Genomic DNA, 26,139 nt, shown 5'->3' with positions numbered 1-26,139 from the left:
AGATGATATAAGATACTATATGTATGCATGTAGTACCACCCTTGCTAGCGATTCCCTCTCTAGTTTAGCATACTCAGCTTCGTTGTCCCTGGCCATAGAATCACGATTTTATGGGGCCGGAAAAACTGGGGGGAAATACACACTAGCCGGTACTACGCTATATGGAAAGGCCACCAAAAACTGTCCTGGCCTGGACGCTAAAGGACGTTAAAACGGGGCTAGCCGCTGCAATGGAAATGCGCTATAACATACCTTATTCTTACTCCGAGCACTACTTCTGCTCCTCCGTCGCTTCACACTTGCAGAGGGCGATTTCTCAACTGGCCGAACTGGTGTCCTGGTCGGTGATGACACCAGAAAGACCGATGGTACTGCATCTCCATTGAGTAATGGTTGTTCTTTAAATCCCATGTTATGTTTGATCATACTCTCAGTGTAGTCGTCCGGAAATGTGAAATGTTCGCTGCATACATGAGCCTGTAAATCTCTCGGTTCGGGCCGGCCACATTTTGCTAGCCACTGCCTCCGAATGTACTTCTTACGCTTACCTTTTGGCAACAGATGGAACCGAGCATTCCGTGGATTGTTCCTATCCGAATTATGGCAATATTTCGCGATACAGTGAGGCATATTTGAAGAGAGAAACTACAGTAAATAACATGGAGATCAACGTGTCTTCGAAAACCAAACGCATGGATTACGTCACGTCCGGGAAATGGCGGCGCCCACAGTGTTGATGTTATTTCGGTATATAATCAGTTTAAAATCACTGATAATGTCATCGGATTAAAAAAAAAAAAGAGAGACTGGCAGAGAGTCTGTTTTATCGGATGATAATTTTTAAAAAATGAGTGTCATGAGCATACCATTCCTTTAAAAAACAATTGTATAGTGTAGGTTCAAGAACATTTAAATCAAAAGGACAAGTTTTGTAAAGTTACAGGGTATCTTACCTTCAGAATATGCCGGGAACGAGGAGCGGTGACCGCAAGCTGGGTTGTTAGCATAGACTGTGTTGTTAGCATAGGTTGTTAGCTTAATACTGAGAGCATGTTAGCTTAGCTGCTTAGCCAGAGCTAGGTCTGGAACGTCACGCTCGGTGGCAGCAGGTCCCGCCCTGTCCCGCCTCAGCACCACCTCTTTGCCCGTATTTGGAGCAGGCGGGAGAAGGCGGGAGTTAGACTCTGACGTCACTGTCGAGCCGTTAGTAGGCGACTCCGCCTACTAAGGGCTTCACGGCAACTCTGCAGAATCCTATGGGTGACGTCACGGACCCTACGTCCATTCATATATACAGTCTATGGTTTGAACAGGTCAGTCACAATTTAAATTAGAAACGGGTGAGGAGGAAACATCTTGTTGATGAATACTTTGTCTATGAAGCCAAATGTCCCAACCCAGTCTCACGGCATTTCGTGTTCACCAACACGATTTTTAATCTATTGATTCGTGTTCACCAACACGATTTGCCCCTTTTTTTCATGTTGCACAGCACGATTTTAAAAGCAATGCATTTCTACTGCCTGCAGCACGTCTTTTTCTCCGGTCGGGTCGTGGAAGACCGGAAGCTGTGTGGTTCATAAAAACATGTTCTTACTCAATATCAAGCCACAATTATTGCTTTTATTTTAAATCGTATAATTTTGGACTGTTGTTGCCGTCTGTGAGGAAAATAAATGGGGCTCAGAGCCTCATAATACGGAAATCTGTATTTTTAAATATTTGTTTCCTTCTAATTCGTTATTCTTTTCAAAATAACACACTGTTATTTACTCACCAATAACACACAATTATCCTTGCTTTTATTTATTGGTTTAATTCCATAATCTCTGGCTTTTTTGGTGTCCGTCAGGAACTGAATTTCAAAATAAAAATAACCGGAAACAGACGTAGGCCTATAAGGGACATTTCGAGCATCATTGCGATTGTCAACATTTCTGAGTTTAGGATGACCGAAGACACTACACTACCCATAATCCCCAGCTATCGTTTAGGACTACAGTCCCATAAGGTTACGCAGAGCGTCAAACAGCTGTGTGAAATGGAACGAAACCACGCCAGACTATCCAAAACTGGAATCGAACGCCCCCCCAGAACTACACATGCTGGCTATTGTGTTTCGCAAAATGTTCTATGGGACGTCTCTACTGAACGTTTTCGTTTTTCCCACAATTAGAAGTTGCCAGTATTAAACACATTGGTGTTATCAAATGTAAAACATATAATTAATAAATGGGTGAAAATCGCTTGTGTCCATAATGCGCAGCATTAATATATACCCACATGACAGCTCATTGCTACTTTGTAATTCTACTCCACGACAATTCAGAGGTTAACCTGGTATTTTTACTCCACTGCATTTATTTGAGTTACTTTGCAGATTCTGATTAATGATGTGAAATATAAACAACCCTTAAATCAGACTTTAGTTACACGTGACCTGAGTAAAATTCAGGTAAGGTGATTGTCAAGTGCCAACAATCAGGAGAGATATTTGATAGTTGGTGCTTGAGAAGACTAAACATGTATCTGCAATTGACATGAATGGAAACGAGTAATAAAGTATATTCATTACTCGTTATTCTCTACTAATAGTTAATTAAAGACTGTATATTATGGCTATTTTGCACATCCCTTTCAAGATTTTAAAGGGTTATTGACATATCATATACACAACTACGGTGTAGTTATGCAATGAATGAAAAACTTGGGTCACAGGTTCCTCAACAGTGCATTACAAGACATCTATCAATATGTGTGTACCTCCACCATTAAACTGTCATATTCTGCACATTTCTTATTCTATCTACATACATAAGAGTATAATTCATATGTATAATATCAGTTAAAATAAGTGCTTCAACATAGTTAACATTGCAGGAAAGCAATATATTAGACGTCAAGTACTTTTTCAGGCTTAATATTTATCTGTAGATAGATACCCCCAAAGTTTTTTTATTATTTAAAAGAAGACCTTAATCTGTTATTTAATGTTTAAATAAAGGTTAATTAGTTTTTCTGTTTTGCACCTCCTCCTATTAATATATTTGTACATCCTGCACTAAACTGTTTTATTGTAGAGATCACTTAGTATCTTCTTGATTTTTTATATTCTATATTTCTATCACAGACCTTCTACTTTCCCCCTATGAAAGTATGTACTCTTCATATTTGTATTCAAATATTCAAATAATATTTGATGAAAAAAATATTAAGAGTACATTATTGTTTTTATGTGTTATATTAACAGATAAAAACAATAATTCAATAACGTGCTTTAACCACTAGGCGGTGCACACAAGGTACACACAGCCATAATAACTTTGTATTATTAGTGTAGGACACGTTTTATTCATGCTTTCACATCATTTTACAGCATATTGCTATACTATTTCAGACTCAGTATTTACATTCTTACATTCAAAGAAAATCAGTAATATCTTTAAAAACTACAGTCCTTTTATATCAGCTGTGCACCGTTATGGTGTATATATCTGTGAATTAGATAAATGTAAAAGTCAGCCGAATTAGTGTTGATACTGCAAGGAGACGTATTGTGTGAAGAGAAATTGAAGATGTTGTTTAATTGTTGAATATATTTATGATCCACGTCAAGTATTCAGTTTCGGGGCCATTTCTTCCAGTTTTTCCAAAGGTCTTCTCATCAGGGCTCTCTAAATAAAGAACTACGGCTGATCTGTAATATACAATGCAGCCGAACCGTGTATTACAATGCCGTTATGTGATGACTTTCAAAGAGAAAAGCAAGAACACTCGGAATTAAGTATTATTTTATTCTTTTAAAATGTTTTCCGGATTTCATATCATATAAACACCAAAACCCAGCATGCATTGCGGCTAAAACATCCAATAAGTGAGCTTAAAACCATAGCTGAGGATCTTGGATAATCGCTCGAAATGCCTACGTCTGTTTCCGGTTATTTTTATTTTGAAATTGAGTTCCTGACGGACGCCAAAAAAGCCCGAGATTATAGAATTAAACCAATAAATAAAAGCACGGATAATTGAGTGTTATTGGTGAGTAAATAACAGTGTGTTATTTTGAAAAGAATAACAAATTAGAAGGAAAAAAAGATTTAAAAAAATACAGATTTCAGTATCCTGAGGCTCTGAGCCCCATTTATTTTCCTCACAGACGGCAACAAAAGTCCGAAATTATACGATTTCAAATAAAAGCAATAACTGTCGCTTGATATTGAGTAAGAACATGTTTTCTGGCCCCGTGCTGCAAACATTCTAACCATTTAAAATCTGGACAATTACGACTGAAGTAAATAGGCAGGCAGGTAACAGTTATTATGTTGTTGAAACAATCTTTCCAACAAAATAATAAAACATAGAGAAAATCAATTGCAGCAGCCAAAGTGTGATGTCACCACTGGAGCACTGAGGATTACACTCAGAAGTAGGCGATAATCATGGCACATTATGTAACAAGAGGAAATATCCCGTGCCATGTTGATCTGCATTAGGAGCGTCTCCAGGCTGTTGAGATTAGCACAGCCGGCTTTAATTAAAAAGGAAAATTACGTTTATTAGACTCACCCCTCCTCTCTTTCTCTCTCCAGGTCCGTGCTGCTCCTCTTAAAGAACCCCCCCTTCCTGTTCCTGTGCCTGGCCGGGGCCACGGAGGCCACGCTCATCGCAGGCATGTCCACCTTTGGTCCAAAGTTCCTGGAGTCTCAGTTCAACCTCAGTGCATCAGAAGCTGCCACATTGTTCGGTGAGTGACCAAGGGTAAAATCAGACGACGCATCATTCAAGTCTATTGGAGTTTTGGATAAAAGGGCAAAAACTATTGCATGGCAACACTGGCCAAGACACCTTTAATCTGATACTGTATCTTTAGTGCAAAATGGAAATGTAGACTCAAATTTTGAGCTGCAGGAAAACCAATAACGTATCCACAATGACAGGAGAGGGAGTATTAATCTGCGCAGTAGATTTGAATACAATTTACCTGATTGTAATTGTGAAGCTGACAATTGAGCGGCCAGACCAAGCAAGGAGGCAGAGGCAGAACGTCCAAAATACAACCCGGTGTGGGCATTTATTAAGTCAGGAACACATGACACAGCCTCAATCCTGCTGTTTCTCCCTGACCAGCCTGCAGCCACAAGGATCTCACACACACTCTCTCCCAAACAGCAAAACCCCAGAGCCTAAATGCCCAACCCAATCAACCCAACAGGACACAGGTGAGGGGGGAGGAGACACCACAGAGCACCAGGTGCACACAAGCAATGGCAACAGACATGGGGAAAGGGGAACACATTTCAAAATAAAATACAATAAACACTACATCAATCAATAATATAAACTGTATAAACATGTGCACATATGCAAGGCCCGAAGCCATCAGTGACAAAGTTACCTTCGTCACATTTCCTTACCCCTCTCCCCAGGAAGCACAGTGTCTTAACAGTCTCGGCTTCGGGACAACCAGTCAGCCACCCGGTTGTACGTCCCTGGCCGGTACTTAACCGCAAAGTTGGATAGCTGCAAGGCAAGGGACCACCGCGCGATGCACATGGTTGCATCTCTCTCTGGCCTTGGCCATTTTGCTTTCCTCCATGGGTCTCCACTCCGCCCGGTGTTTCCTGGACTCCTCTATGTGCCGCGGAGTGGCTCTGACCTTCTCCAGCCTCAGCGGCCTCTGCACCGGATCCTCATCGTCCCCCTTCCTGACACACTCATCAACCAGGAGCTTCTCTGTCTCAGCTGTACCGTCTGCTTCAGCGTCTGAAATGGTTACCTTTGGGACGTCTATCCCCACGACAACAACCTGCTTCCCCTTGTGCAGCAGGGTTTTCTCAGAGGGGGCCGTGAAGTCGACAGGAAGCTTCCCTTTCTTCCTCTTTGGGATGTGATTCTTCCTCTCCCGGCGCTCCTGCCGTTTCTCCTGCATGACGCGCTCTCTCTCCTGACGGATTTTCTCAGCCATTTTCACCCGCTCCTCCTCTGACAGTTTCTTCTTCGAAAGCTTGGACTGCGGCCTCTCTAGCTGAGCAGGATCCGCCCGGGACCGCTGCAGTTGCATCAGAAAGGCTATCTGCTGCTTCATCTGGATGAGCTCCCTCTCGCGCTTCTCCTCCGTGCTGCGCTGCAGGTGACACTGCAGGCTGATGTTCACCTTCTCCAGCTTCTTAGCGGCCGCTCGCTCAAATTCCCTCTTCATCTGGCGGTTATTCTCCTCCAGGATTTTTACCAGCTCCTCCCGCTTATATGTTTCTTCCTCCTGTTGTTTTCTGCGGTCCTGCTCCCGAAGCTCCATGCGGTACTCTTTAATCTGCTGCATCACTTTTTCCCCTCTTTGGGTCCGGTCCCCATACCGATGCGGTCGAGCTCCTCAGCCAATCTGCCGTCTTGCCTCTGGAGTTTCCGTGCCTCTTCTATCTCAGATACCTGTTGCTGTATCCGTAAAAACTGCTGCTCTCCGGCTGCCTGAGACTGCATGAGTAACATCATCTCCGTTAGTTCCTCAAACTTGTGGTTATTCTCCTCCAGCATTTTCACCTCCTCACTTGGTCAATCCCACTTCTGACACCAATTGTGAAGCTGACAATTGAGCGGCCACCCGACCACGGATAAGCGGGAGAAGATGGATGGACAATTGAGCGGCCAGACCAAGCAAAGAGGCAGAGGCAGAACGTCCAAAATACAACCCGGTGTGGGCATTTATTAAGTCAGGAACACATGACACACAGCCTCAATCCTGCTGTTTCTCCCTGACCAGCCTGCAGCCACAAGGATCTCACACACACTCTCTCCCAAACAGCAAAACCCCAGAGCCTAAATGCCCAACCCAATAAACCCAACAGGACACAGGTGAGGTGGGAGGAGACACCACAGAGCACCAGGTGCACACAATCAATGGCAACAGACATGGGGAAAGGGGAACACTGAAGTAACAGCACTCTGTCCGAATCTGACCAGTTTCTTGCCTCTGCTATGCGTTCAAATTGAGTGAAAAAAATGTCCGGGTCACGCTCATTGAACTTTGGCACTAATCGCAAGTAAGAAATGATATCGCCACTGCCTGATGCCGACCTATCACCACCATCCTCCCCTGGAGAAAACTTGCCCTCTTCCATCAGCTGTAATCTAGCATATTCCACCTCACATTTCATCCTTTCCACCTCCAGCGTCTTCTCCGCCTGCAACTTCTCCTGCTCCAACTTCAACTTCTCCTGCTCCAACCTCAATCTCTCCTGATCAAACTGCATGGCCAAAAGCTCCTTTTGCTGCTCGAACGTCAAACCAACTGTCTGAACCACTACCGGCACGAACCCTGCCGCACCAGACTCACTCTTCTGCAACACCCCCTGCTCAAACAAAGATGACACAATGACAGTTTTAATGTCATGTTTCCGCTTGCTCCCCACCACAGCAATGTCATAGTGCTCTGCTATTTCTATCAACTGCGCCTTCTGGCAATCATCTAATAAAGACACGGAGGGCGCATCCACAAACGCTGACAAAGAAGTCATAATAGCCAATCAGAAAGCAAAGTATTAAACTGCCAACACGCATGGGCATAAGATGAACCCAACAGAGAACTTCCCCCTAACTGCCTAAACACAATCTTCCTAATCTCCCCTAGTCTTCATGTGGCTTGCGGCGGGTAATTACGCACTGGAACCCGGCGGAGTTATGGAGCGACCTGCACACAGGTAACACCAAGAACTCACGCGGACGTGCCCCCGAGACAGCTGTCCGAAAACAGCTGACACTAACCACGTCGCCACAACACTATGAAAAAAACAAACAGACGCAACCCAAGGGGAAACGCCACTTAAGCCTAGCGGGGAAAACTCTTTACAAAAGCGTAACAAGCAGCAACATCGTACCTTCCGATTGGCACACTAAACCTGACGACATGTCAAACACTAAAGCTTCCTGAAACCCAAAAAACCATGATGTGACCAAATAGCAGCGCCGAGCCAGCACACAGCTGGACCACATCAACTAATTAGCTGCTCAAATGACGCCATGTGCTCTGAGCACTACACAAACTTTTGACCAAACCAAATGACCTGTAGGACGAGCCCCCATTTGTTATGACCTGGCTCAAAAGGCCACAACAGAAAGGAGACACGACATCTAGACGGTTAACAACATGTGTTTATTTAGGACAAACAAATCAAATCAAGTCAAAACCAGTAAAGTATGAGGTGTGGATGTCAGTGGTATCAGTAATGTAAATGCAGGGTGAGGACTGTATGGACATGTATGTGTGTGAGAGTGTTGAAGTGCACAAAGTAAAGCAACTGAAGAAACTCATAATATACTCAACAAAACCGGAGTGCCTGCAGGGAGAAGCAGAGAGCACAGACAGGAGCAGAGAGGCTTTAAAATAGCTGCAGAGCACCAGACCCAGGTGCCCTGAGTTACTGCAATCAGTGCAATCAATGCAGCCAATGCAGCACAGACAGAACAGCCACACCCTCTCTACTGATGGACCCACAGGGGCATCACACAAAATAAAATAAAATGCAATAAACACTACATCAATCAATAATATAAACTGTATAAACATGTGCACATATGCAAGACCCAAAGCCATCAGTGACAAAGTTACCTTCGTCACAGTAATACATGAGGTCTACAAGTACACTTGATGACTTGATGGTGGTGAAGGATCGTTCTATGATCATCACTATCATGTAAAAAGCTCTACTATAATGGATAAAAGCACGAGTCCTTTGGACGCTATATTTACAGCAAAGAAGCATTACTGAAAGTGTATTTGTCTTCCCAGGATACATGGTGGTCCCAGCAGGCGGGGGGGGCACCTTCCTGGGCGGCTACATAGTAAAGAGAATGAACCTGCGCTGTCGAGGCATCATCCGTTTCTGCATTGTGTGTGCCATTGTAAGTCTCCTCGCCATCTTCATCTTCCTCATCCACTGCCCCAACGTGCCAATGGCCGGTGTCACAGCACCATACCAGTACGACCTGATGGAGAAACACCAGCTGGACCAGTACAGAGACTTGTACGACGAGCCCAGCCAGCTGCACCTCAGGAACAGGTGGGAAGTGTTCCTGTTAATTACTCATTTGACTAAAATATGTTTTAGTCATAGCCTTCCTTCCTTTCATCTCATTGCTGTCTTCCCTCTGCCTGCAGCTCTTTGGAGGAGACCCTGACGGTGGGCTGTAATGCCGGCTGTGGTTGTGTCAGAGAGCTTTACAACCCGGTGTGTGGGGCAGATGGTGTGATGTACTACTCTCCCTGCCACGCTGGGTGCAGCTCCGTCAACCACACCGACCGTCTCACAGGCAAACAGGTACACTCCACACACTGGAAACAGGTACACTCCACACACACACTGGAAACAGGTACACTCCACACACTGGAAACAGGTACACTCCACACACTGGAAACAGGTACACTCCACACACACACACACACACACACACACACACACAACACACACACACACACACACACACACACACACACACACACACACACACACTGGAAACAGGTACACTCCACACACACACTGGAAACAGGTACACTCCACACACTGGAAACAGGTACACTCCACACACTGGAAACAGGTACACTCCACACACACACTGGAAACAGGTACACTCCACACACTGGAAACAGGTACACTCCACACACACACTGGAAACAGGTACACTCCACACACACTGGAAACAGGTACACTCCACACACACTGGAAACAGGTACACACCACACACTGGAAACAGGTACACTCCACACACACACTGGAAACAGGTACACTCCACACACACACACTGGAAACAGGTACACTCCACACACACTGGAAACAGGTACACACCACACACTGGAAACAGGTACACTCCACACACACACTGGAAACAGGTACACTCCACACACACACACTGGAAACAGGTACACTCCACACACACACTGGAAACAGGTACACTCCACACACTGGAAACAGGTACACTCCACACACACACACTGGAAACAGGTACACTCCACACACTGGAAACAGGTACACTCCACACACACACACACACACACACACACACACACACACACACACACACACACACACACACACACACACACACACCACACACACACACACACACACACACACACACTGGAAACAGGTACACTCCACACACACACTGGAAACAGGTACACTCCACACACTGGAAACAGGTACACTCCACACACACACTGGAAACAGGTACACTCCACACACACACTGGAAACAGGTACACTCCACACACACACTGGAAACAGGTACACTCCACACACTGGAAACAGGTACACTCCACACACACACACACACACACTGGAAACAGGTACACTCCACACACACACTGGAAACAGGTACACTCCACACACTGGAAACAGGTACACTCCACACACACACTGGAAACAGGTACACTCCACACACTGGAAACAGGTACACTCCACACACACACACACACACACACACACACCACACACACACACACACACACACACACACACACCACACACACACACACACACACACACTGGAAACAGGTACACTCCACACACACACTGGAAACAGGTACACTCCACACACTGGAAACAGGTACACTCCACACACTGGAAACAGGTACACTCCACACACTGGAAACAGGTACACTCCACACACACTGGAAACAGGTACACTCCACACACACTGGAAACAGGTACACTCCACACACTGGAAACAGGTACACTCCACACACACACTGGAAACAGGTACACTCCACACACACACACACACACTGGAAACAGGTACACTCCACACACACACTGGAAACAGGTACACTCCACACACTGGAAAACAGGTACACTCCACACACACACACACACACTGGAAACAGGTACACTCCACACACTGGAAACAGGTACACTCCACACACACACACACACACACACACACACACACACACACACACACACACACACACACACACACACACACACACACACACACACACACACACACACACACACACACACACCACACACACACACACACACACACACACACACTGGAAACAGGTACACTCCACACACACACTGGAAACAGGTACACTCCACACACTGGAAACAGGTACACTCCACACACACACTGGAAACAGGTACACTCCACACACTGGAAACAGGTACACTCCACACACACACTGGAAACAGGTACACTCCACACACACACTGGAAACAGGTACACTCCACACACACTGGAAACAGGTACACTCCACACACACTGGAAACAGGTACACTCCACACACTGGAAACAGGTACACTCCACACACACACTGGAAACAGGTACACTCCACACACACACACACACACACACACACACACACACACACACACACACCACACACACACACACACACACACACACACACACACACACACACACACACACACACACACACCACACACACACTGGAAACAGGTACACTCCACACACACACTGGAAACAGGTACACTCCACACACTGGAAACAGGTACACTCCACACACACACTGGAAACAGGTACACTCCACACACTGGAAACAGGTACACTCCACACACACACACACACACACACACACACACACACACACACACACACACACACACACACACACACACACACACACACACACACACACACACACACACACACACACACACACACACACACACACACTGGAAACAGGTACACTCCACACACACACTGGAAACAGGTACACTCCACACACTGGAAACAGGTACACTCCACACACTGGAAACAGGTACACTCCACACACTGGAAACAGGTACACTCCACACACACACTGGAAACAGGTACACTCCACACACTGGAAACAGGTACACTCCACACACACTGGAAACAGGTACACTCCACACACACTGGAAACAGGTACACTCCACACACTGGAAACAGGTACACTCCACACACACACTGGAAACAGGTACACTCCACACACACACACTGGAAACAGGTACACTCCACACACACACTGGAAACAGGTACACTCCACACACTGGAAACAGGTACACTCCACACACACACACACACTGGAAACAGGTACACTCCACACACTGGAAACAGGTACACTCCACACACACACACACACACACACACACACACACACACACACACACACACACACACACACACACACACACACACACACACACACACACACACACACACACACACACACTGGAAACAGGTACACTCCACACACACACTGGAAACAGGTACACTCCACACACTGGAAACAGGTACACTCCACACACACACTGGAAACAGGTACACTCCACACACTGGAAACAGGTACACTCCACACACACACTGGAAACAGGTACACTCCACACACACACTGGAAACAGGTACACTCCACACACACACTGGAAACAGGTACACTCCACACACACACTGGAAAGAGGTACACTCCACACACTGGAAACAGGTACACTCCACACACTGGAAACAGGTACACTCCACACACTGGAAACAGGTACACTCCACACACACACACACACACACACACACACACACACACACACACACACACACACACACACACACACACACACACACACACACACACACACACACACACACACTGGAAACAGGTACACTCCACACACACACTGGAAACAGGTACACTCCACACACTGGAAACGGGTACACTCCACACACACACTGGAAACAGGTACACTCCACACACTGGAAACAGGTACACTCCACACACACACTGGAAACAGGTACACTCCACACACACACTGGAAACAGGTACACTCCACACACTGGAAACAGGTACTCTCCACACACACTGGAAACAGGTGCACTCCACACACTGGAAACAGGTACACTCCACACACACACTGGAAACAGGTACACTCCACACACACACTGGAAACAGGTACACTCCACACACTGGAAACAGGTACACTCCACACACACACTGGAAACAGGTACACTCCACACACACACTGGAAACAGGTACACTCCACACACACACACACACACACACACACACACACACACACACACACACACACACACACACACACACACACACACACACACACACACACACACACACACTGGAAACAGGTACACTCCACACACTGGAAACAGGTACACTCCACACACACACACTGGAAACAGGTACACTCCACACACACACACACACACTGGAAACAGGTACACTCCACACACTGGAAACAGGTACACTCCACACACACACTGGAAACAGGTACACTCCACACACACACTGGAAACAGGTACACTCCACACACACACTGGAAACAGGTACACTCCACACACTGGAAACAGGTACACTCCACACACTGGAAACAGGTACACTCCACACACACACTGGAAACAGGTACACTCCACACACACACTGGAAACAGGTACACTCCACACACTGGAAACAGGTACACTCCACACACACACACTGGAAACAGGTACACTCCACACACTGGAAACAGGTACACTCCACACACACACACACACACACACACACACACACACACACACACACACACACACACACACACACACACACACACACACACACACACACACACACACACACACTGGAAACAGGTACACTCCACACACACACTGGAAACAGGTACACTCCACACACTGGAAACAGGTACACTCCACACACACACTGGAAACAGGTACACTCCACACACTGGAAACAGGTACACTCCACACACACACACACTGGAAACAGGTACACTCCACACACACACTGGAAACAGGTACACTCCACACACTGGAAACAGGTACACTCCACACACACACTGGAAACAGGTACACTCCACACACTGGAAACAGGTACACTCCACACACACACTGGAAACAGGTACACTCCACACACACACTGGAAACAGGTACACTCCACACACACACTGGAAACAGGTACACTCCACACACTGGAAACAGGTACACTCCACACACTGGAAACAGGTACTCTCCACACACACTGGAAACAGGTACACTCCACACACTGGAAACAGGTACACTCCACACACACACTGGAAACAGGTACACTCCACACACACACTGGAAACAGGTACACTCCACACACACACTGGAAACAGGTACACTCCACACACACACTGGAAACAGGTACACTCCACACACTGGAAACAGGTACACTCCACACACTGGAAACAGGTACACTCCACACACACACTGGAAACAGGTACACTCCACACACACACTGGAAACAGGTACACTCCACACACTGGAAACAGGTACACTCCACACACTGGAAACAGGTACACTCCACACACACACACTGGAAACAGGTACACTCCACACACTGGAAACAGGTACACTCCACACACACACACACACACACACACACACACACACACACACACACACACACACACACACACACACACACACACACACACACACACACACACACACACACACACACACACACACACACACACACACTGGAAACAGGTACACTCCACACACACACTGGAAACAGGTACACTCCACACACTGGAAACAGGTACACTCCACACACACACTGGAAACAGGTACACTCCACACACACACTGGAAACAGGTACACTCCACACACTGGAAACAGGTACACTCCACACACACACACACACCACACACACTGGAAACAGGTACACTCCACACACACACACTGGAAACAGGTACACTCCACACACACACTGGAAACAGGTACACTCCACACACTGGAAACAGGTACACTCCACACACACACTGGAAACAGGTACACTCCACACACTGGAAACAGGTACACTCCACACACACACTGGAAACAGGTACACTCCACACACACACTGGAAACAGGTACACTCCACACACTGGAAACAGGTACACTCCACACACACACACTGGAAACAGGTACACTCCACACACTGGAAACAGGTACACTCCACACACACACACTGGAAACAGGTACACTCCACACACACACTGGAAACAGGTACACTCCACACACACACTGGAAACAGGTACACTCCACACACTGGAAACAGGTACACTCCACACACACACACTGGAAACAGGTACACTCCACACACTGGAAACAGGTACACTCCACACACACACACTGGAAACAGGTACACTCCACACACACACTGGAAACAGGTACACTCCACACACTGGAAACAGGTACACTCCACACACACACTGGAAACAGGTACACTCCACACACTGGAAACAGGTACACTCCACACACTGGAAACAGGTACACTACACACACTGGAAACAGGTACACTCCACACACACACACACACACACACACACACACACACACACACACACACACACACACACACACACACACACACACACACTGGAAACAGGTACACTCCACACACTGGAAACAGGTACACTCCACACACACACTGGAAACAGGTACACTCCACACACACACTGGAAACAGGTACACTCCACACACACACTGGAAACAGGTACACTCCACACACTGGAAACAGGTACACTCCACACACACTGGAAACAGGTGCACTCCACACACTGGAAACAGGTACACTCCACACACTGGAAACACGTACACTCCACACACACACTGGAAACAGGTACACTCCACACACACACTGGAAACAGGTACACTCCACACACACACACACTGGAAACAGGTACACTCCACACACTGGAAACAGGTACACTCCACACACACTGGAAACAGGTGCACTCCACACACTGGAAACAGGTACACTCCACACACACACTGGAAACAGGTACACTCCACACACACACTGGAAACAGGTACACTCCACACACTGGAAACAGGTACACACCGAACATGGAGAAGCTGGTCAGGGGGACAGCATTCGTGTTTCATATGCTCAGGATTTCCTGTTCGCATAAACTAATCTTACTGTGTCTCAAAACATGTGCTACCCAGAACAAGGTGCCAACAAGCAGTAGTGCATTTAAATAACCTACAGTTGTAGAAACTGAATATACAGAATTGTGCATCACAGGGCTTGACTAAGACATTTAAATGACTTAAGGTATTTAACACTAGAACCGCCAACGGGTAAATTTTACCCGCAGCTGTTTTTATTGTATGTAACTTTTTTTCAATAAAATATTAACGTCTCCCAGTCCGTGACTTTTCCTGAAAGTGTGTTATGTAACACCCTGTGTTGTTAAAAATTGTCAATATGAAGTCCGATTGAAAAAATCGCCAAAAAAATTGATATTTATACCTATTTCCGCCAGCGGGTAATATTTACCTCATGGAAATGCAGCGCTCCTCGCGCTATTGATTTTGCGATCAAAATGATCAAAATACTACGGAGGAAGATATTTTCATTTGGAGGGGAAGCTCGCGAGTGTGTGTGTATGTGTATACGTGTGTGTGTTTGTGTATTTTTGCGTTTGTGTGTATTGTGTTTGTTTCCCAGAGAAAACCCTCACGAGAAACACCGGCTGTTGTTGTGCCTGCTGCTGCCTGCTGTCAAGTTACTCCGCTCTGCTCAGTATTTCCCTGTTCGCATAAACTAATCTTACTGTGTCTCAAAACAGGTGCTCCCAGAACAAGGTGCCAACAAGCAGTAGTGCATTTAAAATAACCTACAGTTGTAGAACTGCATATACAATTGTGCTCACAGGGCCTTGACTAAGACATTTAAATGACGTTAAGGTATTTAACACTAGAACAGCCAACGGGTACATTTTACCCGCAGCTGTTTTTATTGTATGTAACTTTTTTTCAATAAAATATTAACGTCTCCCAGTCCGTGACTTTTCCTGAAAGTGTGTTATGTAACACCCTGTGTTGTTAAAAATTGTCAATATGAAGTCCGATTGAAAAAATCGCCAAAAAAATTGATATTTATACCTATTTCCGCCAGCGGGTAATATTTACCTCATGGAAATGCAGCGCTCCTCGCGCTATTGATTTTGCGATCAAAATGATCAAAATACTACGGAGGGAAGATATTTTCATTTGGAGGGGAAGCTCGCGAGTGTGTGTGTATGTGTATACGTGTGTGTGTTTGTGTATTTTTGCGTTTGTGTGTATTGTGTTTGTTTCCCAGAGAAAACCCTCACGAGAAACACCGGCTGTTGTTGTGCCTGCTGCTGCCTGCTGTCAAGTTACTCCGCTCTCCGCTTGTAATTATGCCGAAGCTTCAAAGTTATATTTATCATCTGAATTTGCCGAAACAAGTTTAATATTCTGAAAGCCAAGACTTTGTTTAATTTAAATCAGATGAAAACAAACTGTAACGGACCCTGCCGTGTTATCTATGATTACTTTACTCTTACGTTCATAATTTCAGCCGGAGGGAGGGGGGGGGGCGGCGCTGCGGCGCTGCTGGAAGAGCAGATTGCGAGTGAGAGGTGCCTGTCTTCGTCCCTTTACAAGCTTCAAAAATGTATTTATCGTGTGATTTTGGAAATAAAAGTTTCATATTCTGAAAGCCAAGACTTTGTTTGTTTAAAATCAAACAAAACACCCGAACCCTGAAAAAAATAGTTGTTTACGTAAATCCACGTTTATTCTGAAATGAGCCGTTGCGACTTCCGACTGATTTTGATAGAGCGGGTCACATAATATGAAAAGCTGAGAGTCCACAGATTATATTGGTATACATGTCATCCCTGTGCGATCAAAACTCACCGTTCTGTATGGTACATTGTACCTTGGAAATCAATAGCGGGTAAACTTTACCCGTTGTCGGATATAGGTATACAGCGACCTCTGGCGGTTCTAGTGTTAAGAAAAGAAATAAAAGATACATGTACATCATTCCAAGGACAATAGCCTTGTGTTAGACTTGCTACTCATGAAATGATAACCTTTATAATTTAATGATTTGTTATGTTACTCAGATGTATATGTAGATTAAATACACATAGCCAATGCATTTTTAGGATGTACACATGTGTGGTCCTGGTTATAATTATAGGGATCAAATATATAAAACAAGAAAACGTAAACAACTTGAGATGAAGGAAGATGGGTGAGAAAGTGTTGCAATTAAAGATATGCTGTCATATTTGTAGTCCTCATTGGTGGAAATGGGTTCCCATATACATATAGAAGTATATATTCAGCATTAACAAAGAGATCGTGTATGAATCGTGTATGATGTGAACGCATGCTTGGTCTAGCTCCCCCTATACTTACCTGGGCAGTTGGTGGTTTCCAGTTAGCTGAGAAGATAAAAAGCTTTTCACTGGATCAATGATTAAGAGAGGAGTTGAAGGCCTGCTGTGAGGCTGCAGGTCTATTTGGTGATTGTTTTTGCTTTAGTTAAAGCTAATTAGTGAAATTCCCGGTTTAATTGTTTCCCTTGTGTTTCAGTTAACATTTTGTTAATATGACAATTTCATAGGCTCTTGGTTATGTACCTGGTACTATAACCGTTTAACCCCATGATGAGTTCTCTGATCCCAAACCTTTTTGAGGCAATACCACAAAGCAATTTATTTTGCAGTTAACTGAAACTCAGTTGAGGGGATACTTTCACATAGCATTATCCAGGTTATCAGTCTGATCTCAGTTGTAAACACAGTGAGGATATGCTGTGTGCATGAAGCATAAATGAGTGGCTGGTTATTTTCCCCTTAACTCATGATTGATAGGCAGCAGCAGTGAGCTGTTAGCAAATGAACCCTCCGTCCCAATGAGCTTTCAGTTTATGGTGCTGTATGACCTGTATTTTACAATATGTCTTTACAACTATACATATTTTATATACTGTTTGAGTTTTGAGCTAGCATTATTGCAACCATTTTCATGTCCACTGAAGAAGCTGACTGCAATGCTGCTTCAGGATGCCATTCCAATGAGTCTTTAGTTTGTGTTTAACTGAGTGTCCCCAAGAGACAGAATATAACACATTGTGCACTTTTAAGAATAATCTGAGGAGATGTTGGAAACATTGCTTTATATCTGTGCACATTAATTCAACAGAAAAAAGTAAAGAAGTGTTTCTTAAAACATATGGACTTTGGATCTATGAGAAAATAAGAATCAAATTGAGCTGATGCTCTCATTTTATAGACGAGTGACCATGACTGCTTCAGTATGTGTATATGCACTGTGTATTGTACACAAGAATATTTCTTTCTTTCAAGAGAGCAGCATATTAGACACAACTAATTGTGTGTGTGTGTGTGTGTGTGTGTGTGTGTGTGTGTGTGTGTGTGTGTGTGTGTGTGTGTGTGTGTGATTCAGGTGTACTCAGGATGCAGCTGTGTGGTGGGAAATGTGTCGAGGGCCGAGGAGGGCTTGGCTCTGAGAGGGAAGTGTGTAAGCTCCTGCCACCACATGCCAGCCTTCCTCTCCTTCCTCTTCATCATCATCTCCTTCACCTTCCTCTGTAGCATCCCAGCACTCACCGCCACGCTCAGGTGGGCGCCGCCGCCATAGTGAAGCCATAGAGGAAGAAGATTGCTTGTACTGTAGATTCTGAAACTGTTCAGTTTGCTTTTGTAAACTAACAGAAAAAAAACGTACTGACACTTACTGCACTTTCAGAACACTCAGAGGGACCACAGTTTTATTTGATTAAACTACATATATATGTATAGTACCAGTCAAAAGTTTGGACACACTTTCTCATTCGAAGGTTTTTATTTATTTAATTGTTTGTACATTGTAGATTAATACTGAAGACATCAAAACTATGAAAGAACACATATGGAACTACGTAGTAAACAAAAAAGTGTAAAACAAACCAGAATATGATTTATATTTTAGATTCTTCAAAGTAGCCCCCTTTTGCCTTGATGACAGCTTTGCACACTCTTGGCTTCTCTCAGTCAGCTTCATGAGGTCGTCATACTACATAATTCCATAATGTGTTCTTTTATAGTTTTGTTATTAATCTACAATGTAAAAGATTTAAAACAAATGTAAAAACCTCAGAATGAGAAGGTGTGTCCAAACTTTTTACTGTTACTGTATATATTTAGTTTCTTTGAAGAAGGACATTGGGAAAATAGAGTCTGAATCTTAGATTCAATCACTGTCATCGCATGTTCTAAAGGAGCCTCAGAGCCCTTCTATTTTTTTGGGGAAACGCTGCTGTTTCAAACTGTTAATCAACTTGATTGTAATGAAGTTTTAGATCCATGATACCAGTGTGTCTGACTAAATGTTTTGTGTAGGTGTGTGCCGGACAGCCAGAGATCCTTTGGACTGGGAATCCAGTGGATCGTAGTGCGCACGTTAGGTAAGTCCTTTTTTTCCTTAAGTTCCTTTTACTGTAAAAGAATCCCATCGAAATGTTAGAATTCTCTCTACTTTCTTTCTACCCAGAAGCCATGAGATTGAATCTGTGCTGTTGTCTCCCCACAGGTGGTATCCCAGGACCCATAGCCTTTGGCACTGTGATCGACATCTCCTGCTTGCTGTGGCAGGACAGGTGTGGCGAGCAGGGCTCCTGCTACCTATATCACAACTCAGCCTTGAGCCAGTACACACTGATAGCTGGAATTATCTATAAGGTAATTTACATAGCTACATGCCATTTTACATTCAACCAACTTTTTTGTATTTGTACAAGTTGCATGTGAGGTAAAATACAGTATATCTGCTCACCTCCAAGTCAATAACAATGCATTGTGCTTTAGGGACTGCTAAGCTAATCACCTGTGGGCTCTAGATTCACACATAAGGCAGAAACATGAGGGTGATATTGATATTCTAAAATAATTTTCGGTAAAAAAGCAAATAATGTGCTTCCTAAAATGTAAGTGAATCAGTCTCTGTGTACCATTCATCTGGCTTCCCCTCATCACTTCTATCATCTGCTCTCTGTCTTTAGGTTTTAGGGATAATCTTCTTCTTGTTAGCCAGCATCCTGTACCAGCCCCCCCCTGAGTCGCCTCAGAGCAGCTGTGAGAGCACGGACCACGGGGGGGGGGGGAGCTGAGTGACCTGCCTGTCAAAGACCTGCCTGAAGACGGCGTCATTGTCAACCTGCACGCCAGGTTATGACCTCTGAGCCCCCCCCCACCCCTGCGTCTCTGCCTGACCGTGTGTATGCTTGTGTGTTTCTAGGTTCTGCAGTTTGTGAACATGTGTTTGGGTGGTGATGGGGGGTGCTTCCTTTGTACCAACAGCCTTCTCTCAGCCATAATGTCACCCCCCCAACATACACATGTGCATGCAAACACATAGAATCACACAAATGTACAAGATAACTGAAATACAGACACACACACCACAAATAGCCCCAGGATGCCTTCATGCACATCTCTATTTCTCTCTCTCTCTCACACACACACACACACACACACACACACACACACACACACACACACACACACACACACACACACACACACACACACACACACACACACACACACACACACACACACACACACACACACACACACACACACACACACACACACACACACACACACACACACACACAGAGTTAGTTCTAACATGCTGCTCTCTTGAAAGAAAATGTTTTTCTTTGACAAAACTTGTGTATGTACTTGTGTATGTACTTGTGAGCGTTCTCACTCCTACTTTGTCAAATACGACAGCTTGGTAAACGGCCTAAGGAATAAAACTATGAGGCTTCTCTTACTCCCCTCGCGTCAGTTTTGCATGTGCAGGGCTGCATGTAGTGGCCAAAGAAATGATAAAACGATCGAAGGAGGTATTATAATAATAATCATTACAAAATGTTATTAATGTACTTTCACATAAAAACAGAACACATTTATGCACACAGAGAATGAAATAAACTAAAAACCAGCAACTGAAACATACCTAAACAAAAACAGAATAAATGTAAATTCTAAAAAAAGAGGATTCTAAAAAGTGATTTAAAGGACGTGACAGAGATTTCAGCTCTGATCTCCTCAGGCAGGCCGTCAGAGGCTGTCTCCTGTTTGGACCTTGATCGACCCGGAGCGGCGCTTCTGAGGATCTCAGGCTGCGGGAAGGGATGTAAAGCAACAGGAGGTCAGATGAATAACTGGGGCGAGGTCTCTCTTGGGTTGTGAGTAATTCATAGAAACTTCAAATAGATTCTTAAAGCAACAGGTGAGGAAGCAAGGATCCGTGCGAGGAAGTCAGTAGGCTCCGTGTGAAAAGTGAAAACGTCCTTGTTTAGAAGGGGTGGATGGGTCAAACAAACACAGAACTGTCACCCAAAACACTGCTGTTCATTTCCAAGGCTTAACAGAAATGTTGTCAAAATGCACTTGTTTTATACTTATGTAACCCACATTACTTACTTAACTTACGTACATTACTTATATGATATATGACCCCAACCATTATAACAAAGTAGTAACATCGTGTACTTATGTAACAAAAGTACTTTATTTTAAGTCGAACAGTGATATTTTCCTAAACCTAGCCAAGTAGTTGTGTGGCCTCGTAATAACGTAATGTATTTAACTTAGATCACATACGTGACGTCAAGTTTACTACCTGTTTAAGTCAATCGTATTGCCCTGCACGTTTAAAAAGAGGTTATATAAGTAGCAATTTAGTACAATTGTTGAATTTACAAGCGTTCGTATTTGACTAGTTGGGACTGAGAACATGTTGCAATGCCACTCAAGTTGTTCACAACGATTCTACAGACAACTGAATACTAAGTTCAATCATTTCAAATGACTTTTCAGAATGTAAGTCTGATGGAAAAAGACATGAAACTGACACACGTGTTATTGTATGCCATGTGTATGAAGCATTTATGAAAAAAAGGTTTTTATATCAATCCACTTTTTCTGTTCTTTCCCCATTACTGGAAGATAGTTACACTGCTTGATTCACCCCCCAGAGATAAAGCTATGGTATACTGTATGAGATCTCCAGGCCAGTCATAGTGAAAGCCAAATCATGTCATATCATATGTTATATTTTAAGCCAAGAGTATCTAAAATTACTAATATTAGTATAATGTGAATACCAGGTCACAGTACAGCAGCACATATATATTTCCAATTAGATACAGTAAGCACATGTGTATTTTTTATTATCTCTTGGACACATGTAAAAGAGATGTATGACCACTAATTGGCTTGCATATTAGTAGTAATACAGAGAAGAAGAAAACTACAATGCGTTGAAAAAGATCTATATACTGATATACTGCACTGCTCGCTAGAGTTTAACAGAAAGAGCTTTGACGCTTCTCTTTCATAGACATTTCACAGCTGCACTTTAAAACAACAACACAAAAACACTGAGAAGCTTGGAAAGTACGTTTGGACACGATAAAGGCTTGTTCACACCAGCGTTTAAAATCGCAATTGTGCACCAAAATAAAATAAGACCTATGGAATATCAGCGACTGGTTCGCTGGGCTGAGTTAAAGTGTTGAGGAAACAGGAGGCTGAAGGATCATGACAGGAACATATTTTGTCCTTTTTCATACCTGCAGTTCCAAAAGTTGGAAAGTTAGTTGTTCCAAAAAAAGAGTAATTTGGTAAGGATGGCCTTGAGTGAGGTGAGGGTCCGAAGCAATACCATGTAGTTATTTAAACTGTGGAGGGTCCAACGTGTAGGGAGCTATCGTAGTGTTGGCTTTCACACAGAGATGAAGCAAAAACAGAACTGTTCCAGAAGTAAGAAAGCCTTATTCAAAATGCCGTTGACATTTTTAATAGATTAAATAAAATGGGGACCTCTATCCACTGTGGAAAAACCTAACCCTGATCATAGCGATTCCATAAGTGACACAATTTGAACATTTGAAATGCTGTGAACGAGCCTCTGAGAGGGATATTCTGGGATGTAGCTTGAAGTTTGAGCTGCCAAATGCAATGCACAACTGGCATGAGATGCAGTTTAACAGATGAGCAGTTATTTGGACCTAATTATCACTGTACTGTACTGAAGCCAAAACAGCCTTGCCTAACAACTCTTGTGTTTTATCTTTTTAACCATTAACCTTATTTATGCAAATTATGTATTTATAATGTTTCAGCACATATTTGTTTTGTTTTTGCATTCACTGTGCGATGATAAAAGTAATGTGCCGTCGCTCTCCTCCTGCCGTCCTTTGCCCACTAAAGTGACAGCCTACTGTATGTTCCCTGTGTTGTTGTCATGTACTCTGCTCATGTAACGGTTGACACCCTCCAGCTGATGGGGACAAGTTCCTCCATGTGAATTTGTAAATGCAGTCCTCCCAGTTGTGCTTTTTAACCAATCCCGAGCTTTGACGAACCACTCTGTAAATTGATTTTTATTCTTTTTTATTTTGTTTTTGGTACTGTATGTTTTTTTTTTTAAAAGCAGTGGACTTGAAATCAATGACCTTTTTATGGAATGATTCAAAGATGTCAAGTGTTTTTTAAATACAATAGCTGAATAGTGGATTACACAGTGTGGACAATCATTGTTTAGTGTGTGTGTGTGTGTGTGTGTGTGTGTGTGTGTGTGTGTGTGTGTGTGTGTGTGTGTGTGTGTGTGTGTGTGTGTGTGTGTCTGTGTGTGCGTGTGCGTGTGTGTGTGTGTCTGTGTGTGCATGCGTGCGTGTGTGTGTGTGTGTGTGTCTGTGTGTGCGTGTGTGTGTGTGTGTGTGTGTGTGTGTGTGTGTGTGTGTGTGTGTGTGTGTGTGTGTGTGTGTGTGTGTGTGTGTGTGTGTGCACAGAGATCTTTGTGAGAACAAAAAGGGTAAAATAACATGTGACAATAACAACATGCAGGAACTACAACAAACTCAATTTGAGCCAAGTAAACATAACAACATTGCAGGGGCCAGCCATTGTTCAGAGCCACAACATGTATTGTATCATGTACAATTATCAAGTTATTTCCTTCCTTCTTCCTAAAATCAAGTTTCTCAGTTGATATTAAGGGGGAATTGAAATAGAAATCAGGGATCAGTCAAGTTATATGTGAGGTTGTCTCAGGGCCGGCCCTTGGCATAGGCAGTATAGGTGAATGCTAAGGGCGCATAACCTATGGGGGGCGCCACATTTTTTAATCTAAATTTTTAAATAAATACATTCAAAAAATTGTTTTATTTAAATGTCATAACAAAACAATTTCTCGATATTGGATCAACAAAGTACATCCTATTATCTTATCTTAACAGAACTACGCCTATATTGCATACAGCGTCCATAAACTATGGCGCAAAGGACCCTGACTCGGACAATACACAATCCAACATGTTCAACAAAAGAGAATAAGTTGTATTGTTTGTACACATGGTACTTTACCTATACAGTGGGGCAAAACAGTATTTAGTCAGCCACCAATTGTGCAAGTTCTCCCACTTAAAAAGATGAGAGAGGCCTGTAATTTTCATCATAGGTATAACTCAACTATGAGAGACAGAATGGGGGGAAAGAATCCAGGAAATCACATTGTAGGATTTTTAAAGAATTTATTTGCCAATTATAGGGGAAAATAAGTATTTGGTCAATAACAAAAGTTAATCTCAATACTTTGTTATATACCCTTTGTTGGCAATGACAGAGGTCAAACGTTTTCTGTAAGTCTTCACAAGGTTTTCACACACTGTTGCTGGTACTTTGGCCCATTCCTCCATGCAGATCTCCTCTAGAGCAGTGATGTTTTGGGGCTGTTGCTGGGCAACACGAACTTTTAACTCCCTCCAAAGATTTTCTATGGGGTTGATATATGGAGACTGGCTAGGCCACTCCAGGACCTTGAAATGCTTCTTACGAAGCCACTCCTTCGTTGCCCGGGCGGTGTGTTTGGGATCATTGTCATGCTGAAAGACCCAGCCACGTTTCATCTTCAATGCCCTTGCTGATGGAAGGAGGTTGTCACTCAAAATCTCACGATACATGGCCCCATTCATTCTTTCCTTTACACGGATCAGTCGTCCTGGTCCCTTTGCAGAAAAACAGCCCCAAAGCATGATGTTTCCACCCCCATGTTTCACAGTAGGTATGGTGTTCTTTGGATGCAACTCAGCATTCTTTCTCCTCCAAACACGTCTAGTTGAGTTTTTACCAAAAAGTTCTATTTTTGTTTCATCTGACCATATGACATTCTCCCAATCCTCTTCTGGATCATCTAAATGCTCTCTAGCAGACTTCAGACGGGCCTGGACATGTACTGGCTTAAGCAGGGGGACACGTCTGGCACTGCAGGATTTGAGTCCCTGGCGGCGTAGTGTGTTACTGATGGT

General features: G+C 44.0%; 1 protein-coding gene across 1 annotated transcript in view; it reads left to right on the top strand.

Moving 5' to 3' along the window:
* Positions 1-20,925, top strand: part of slco4a1 (solute carrier organic anion transporter family, member 4A1) — a 178,188-nt gene extending 157,263 nt beyond the window's left edge. The window contains exons 6-12 of the mRNA XM_034085582.1: positions 4,590-4,744; positions 8,783-9,053; positions 9,152-9,311; positions 19,224-19,399; positions 20,159-20,223; positions 20,349-20,497; positions 20,818-20,925. Coding sequence (XP_033941473.1) covers positions 4,590-4,744; positions 8,783-9,053; positions 9,152-9,311; positions 19,224-19,399; positions 20,159-20,223; positions 20,349-20,497; positions 20,818-20,925 — 1,084 coding nt within the window. The remainder of the gene's footprint in view (positions 1-4,589; positions 4,745-8,782; positions 9,054-9,151; positions 9,312-19,223; positions 19,400-20,158; positions 20,224-20,348; positions 20,498-20,817) is intronic.
* Positions 20,926-26,139: the final 5,214 nt, after the last annotated feature.

Source organism: Pseudochaenichthys georgianus, chromosome 6, assembly GCF_902827115.2.
Source record: "Pseudochaenichthys georgianus chromosome 6, fPseGeo1.2, whole genome shotgun sequence".
In the NCBI taxonomy this organism is placed as follows: Eukaryota; Metazoa; Chordata; class Actinopteri; order Perciformes; family Channichthyidae; genus Pseudochaenichthys; species Pseudochaenichthys georgianus.
The sequence above is the reverse complement of the archived record's forward strand: the minus strand, read 5'-3'. Positions and strand labels throughout refer to the sequence as shown.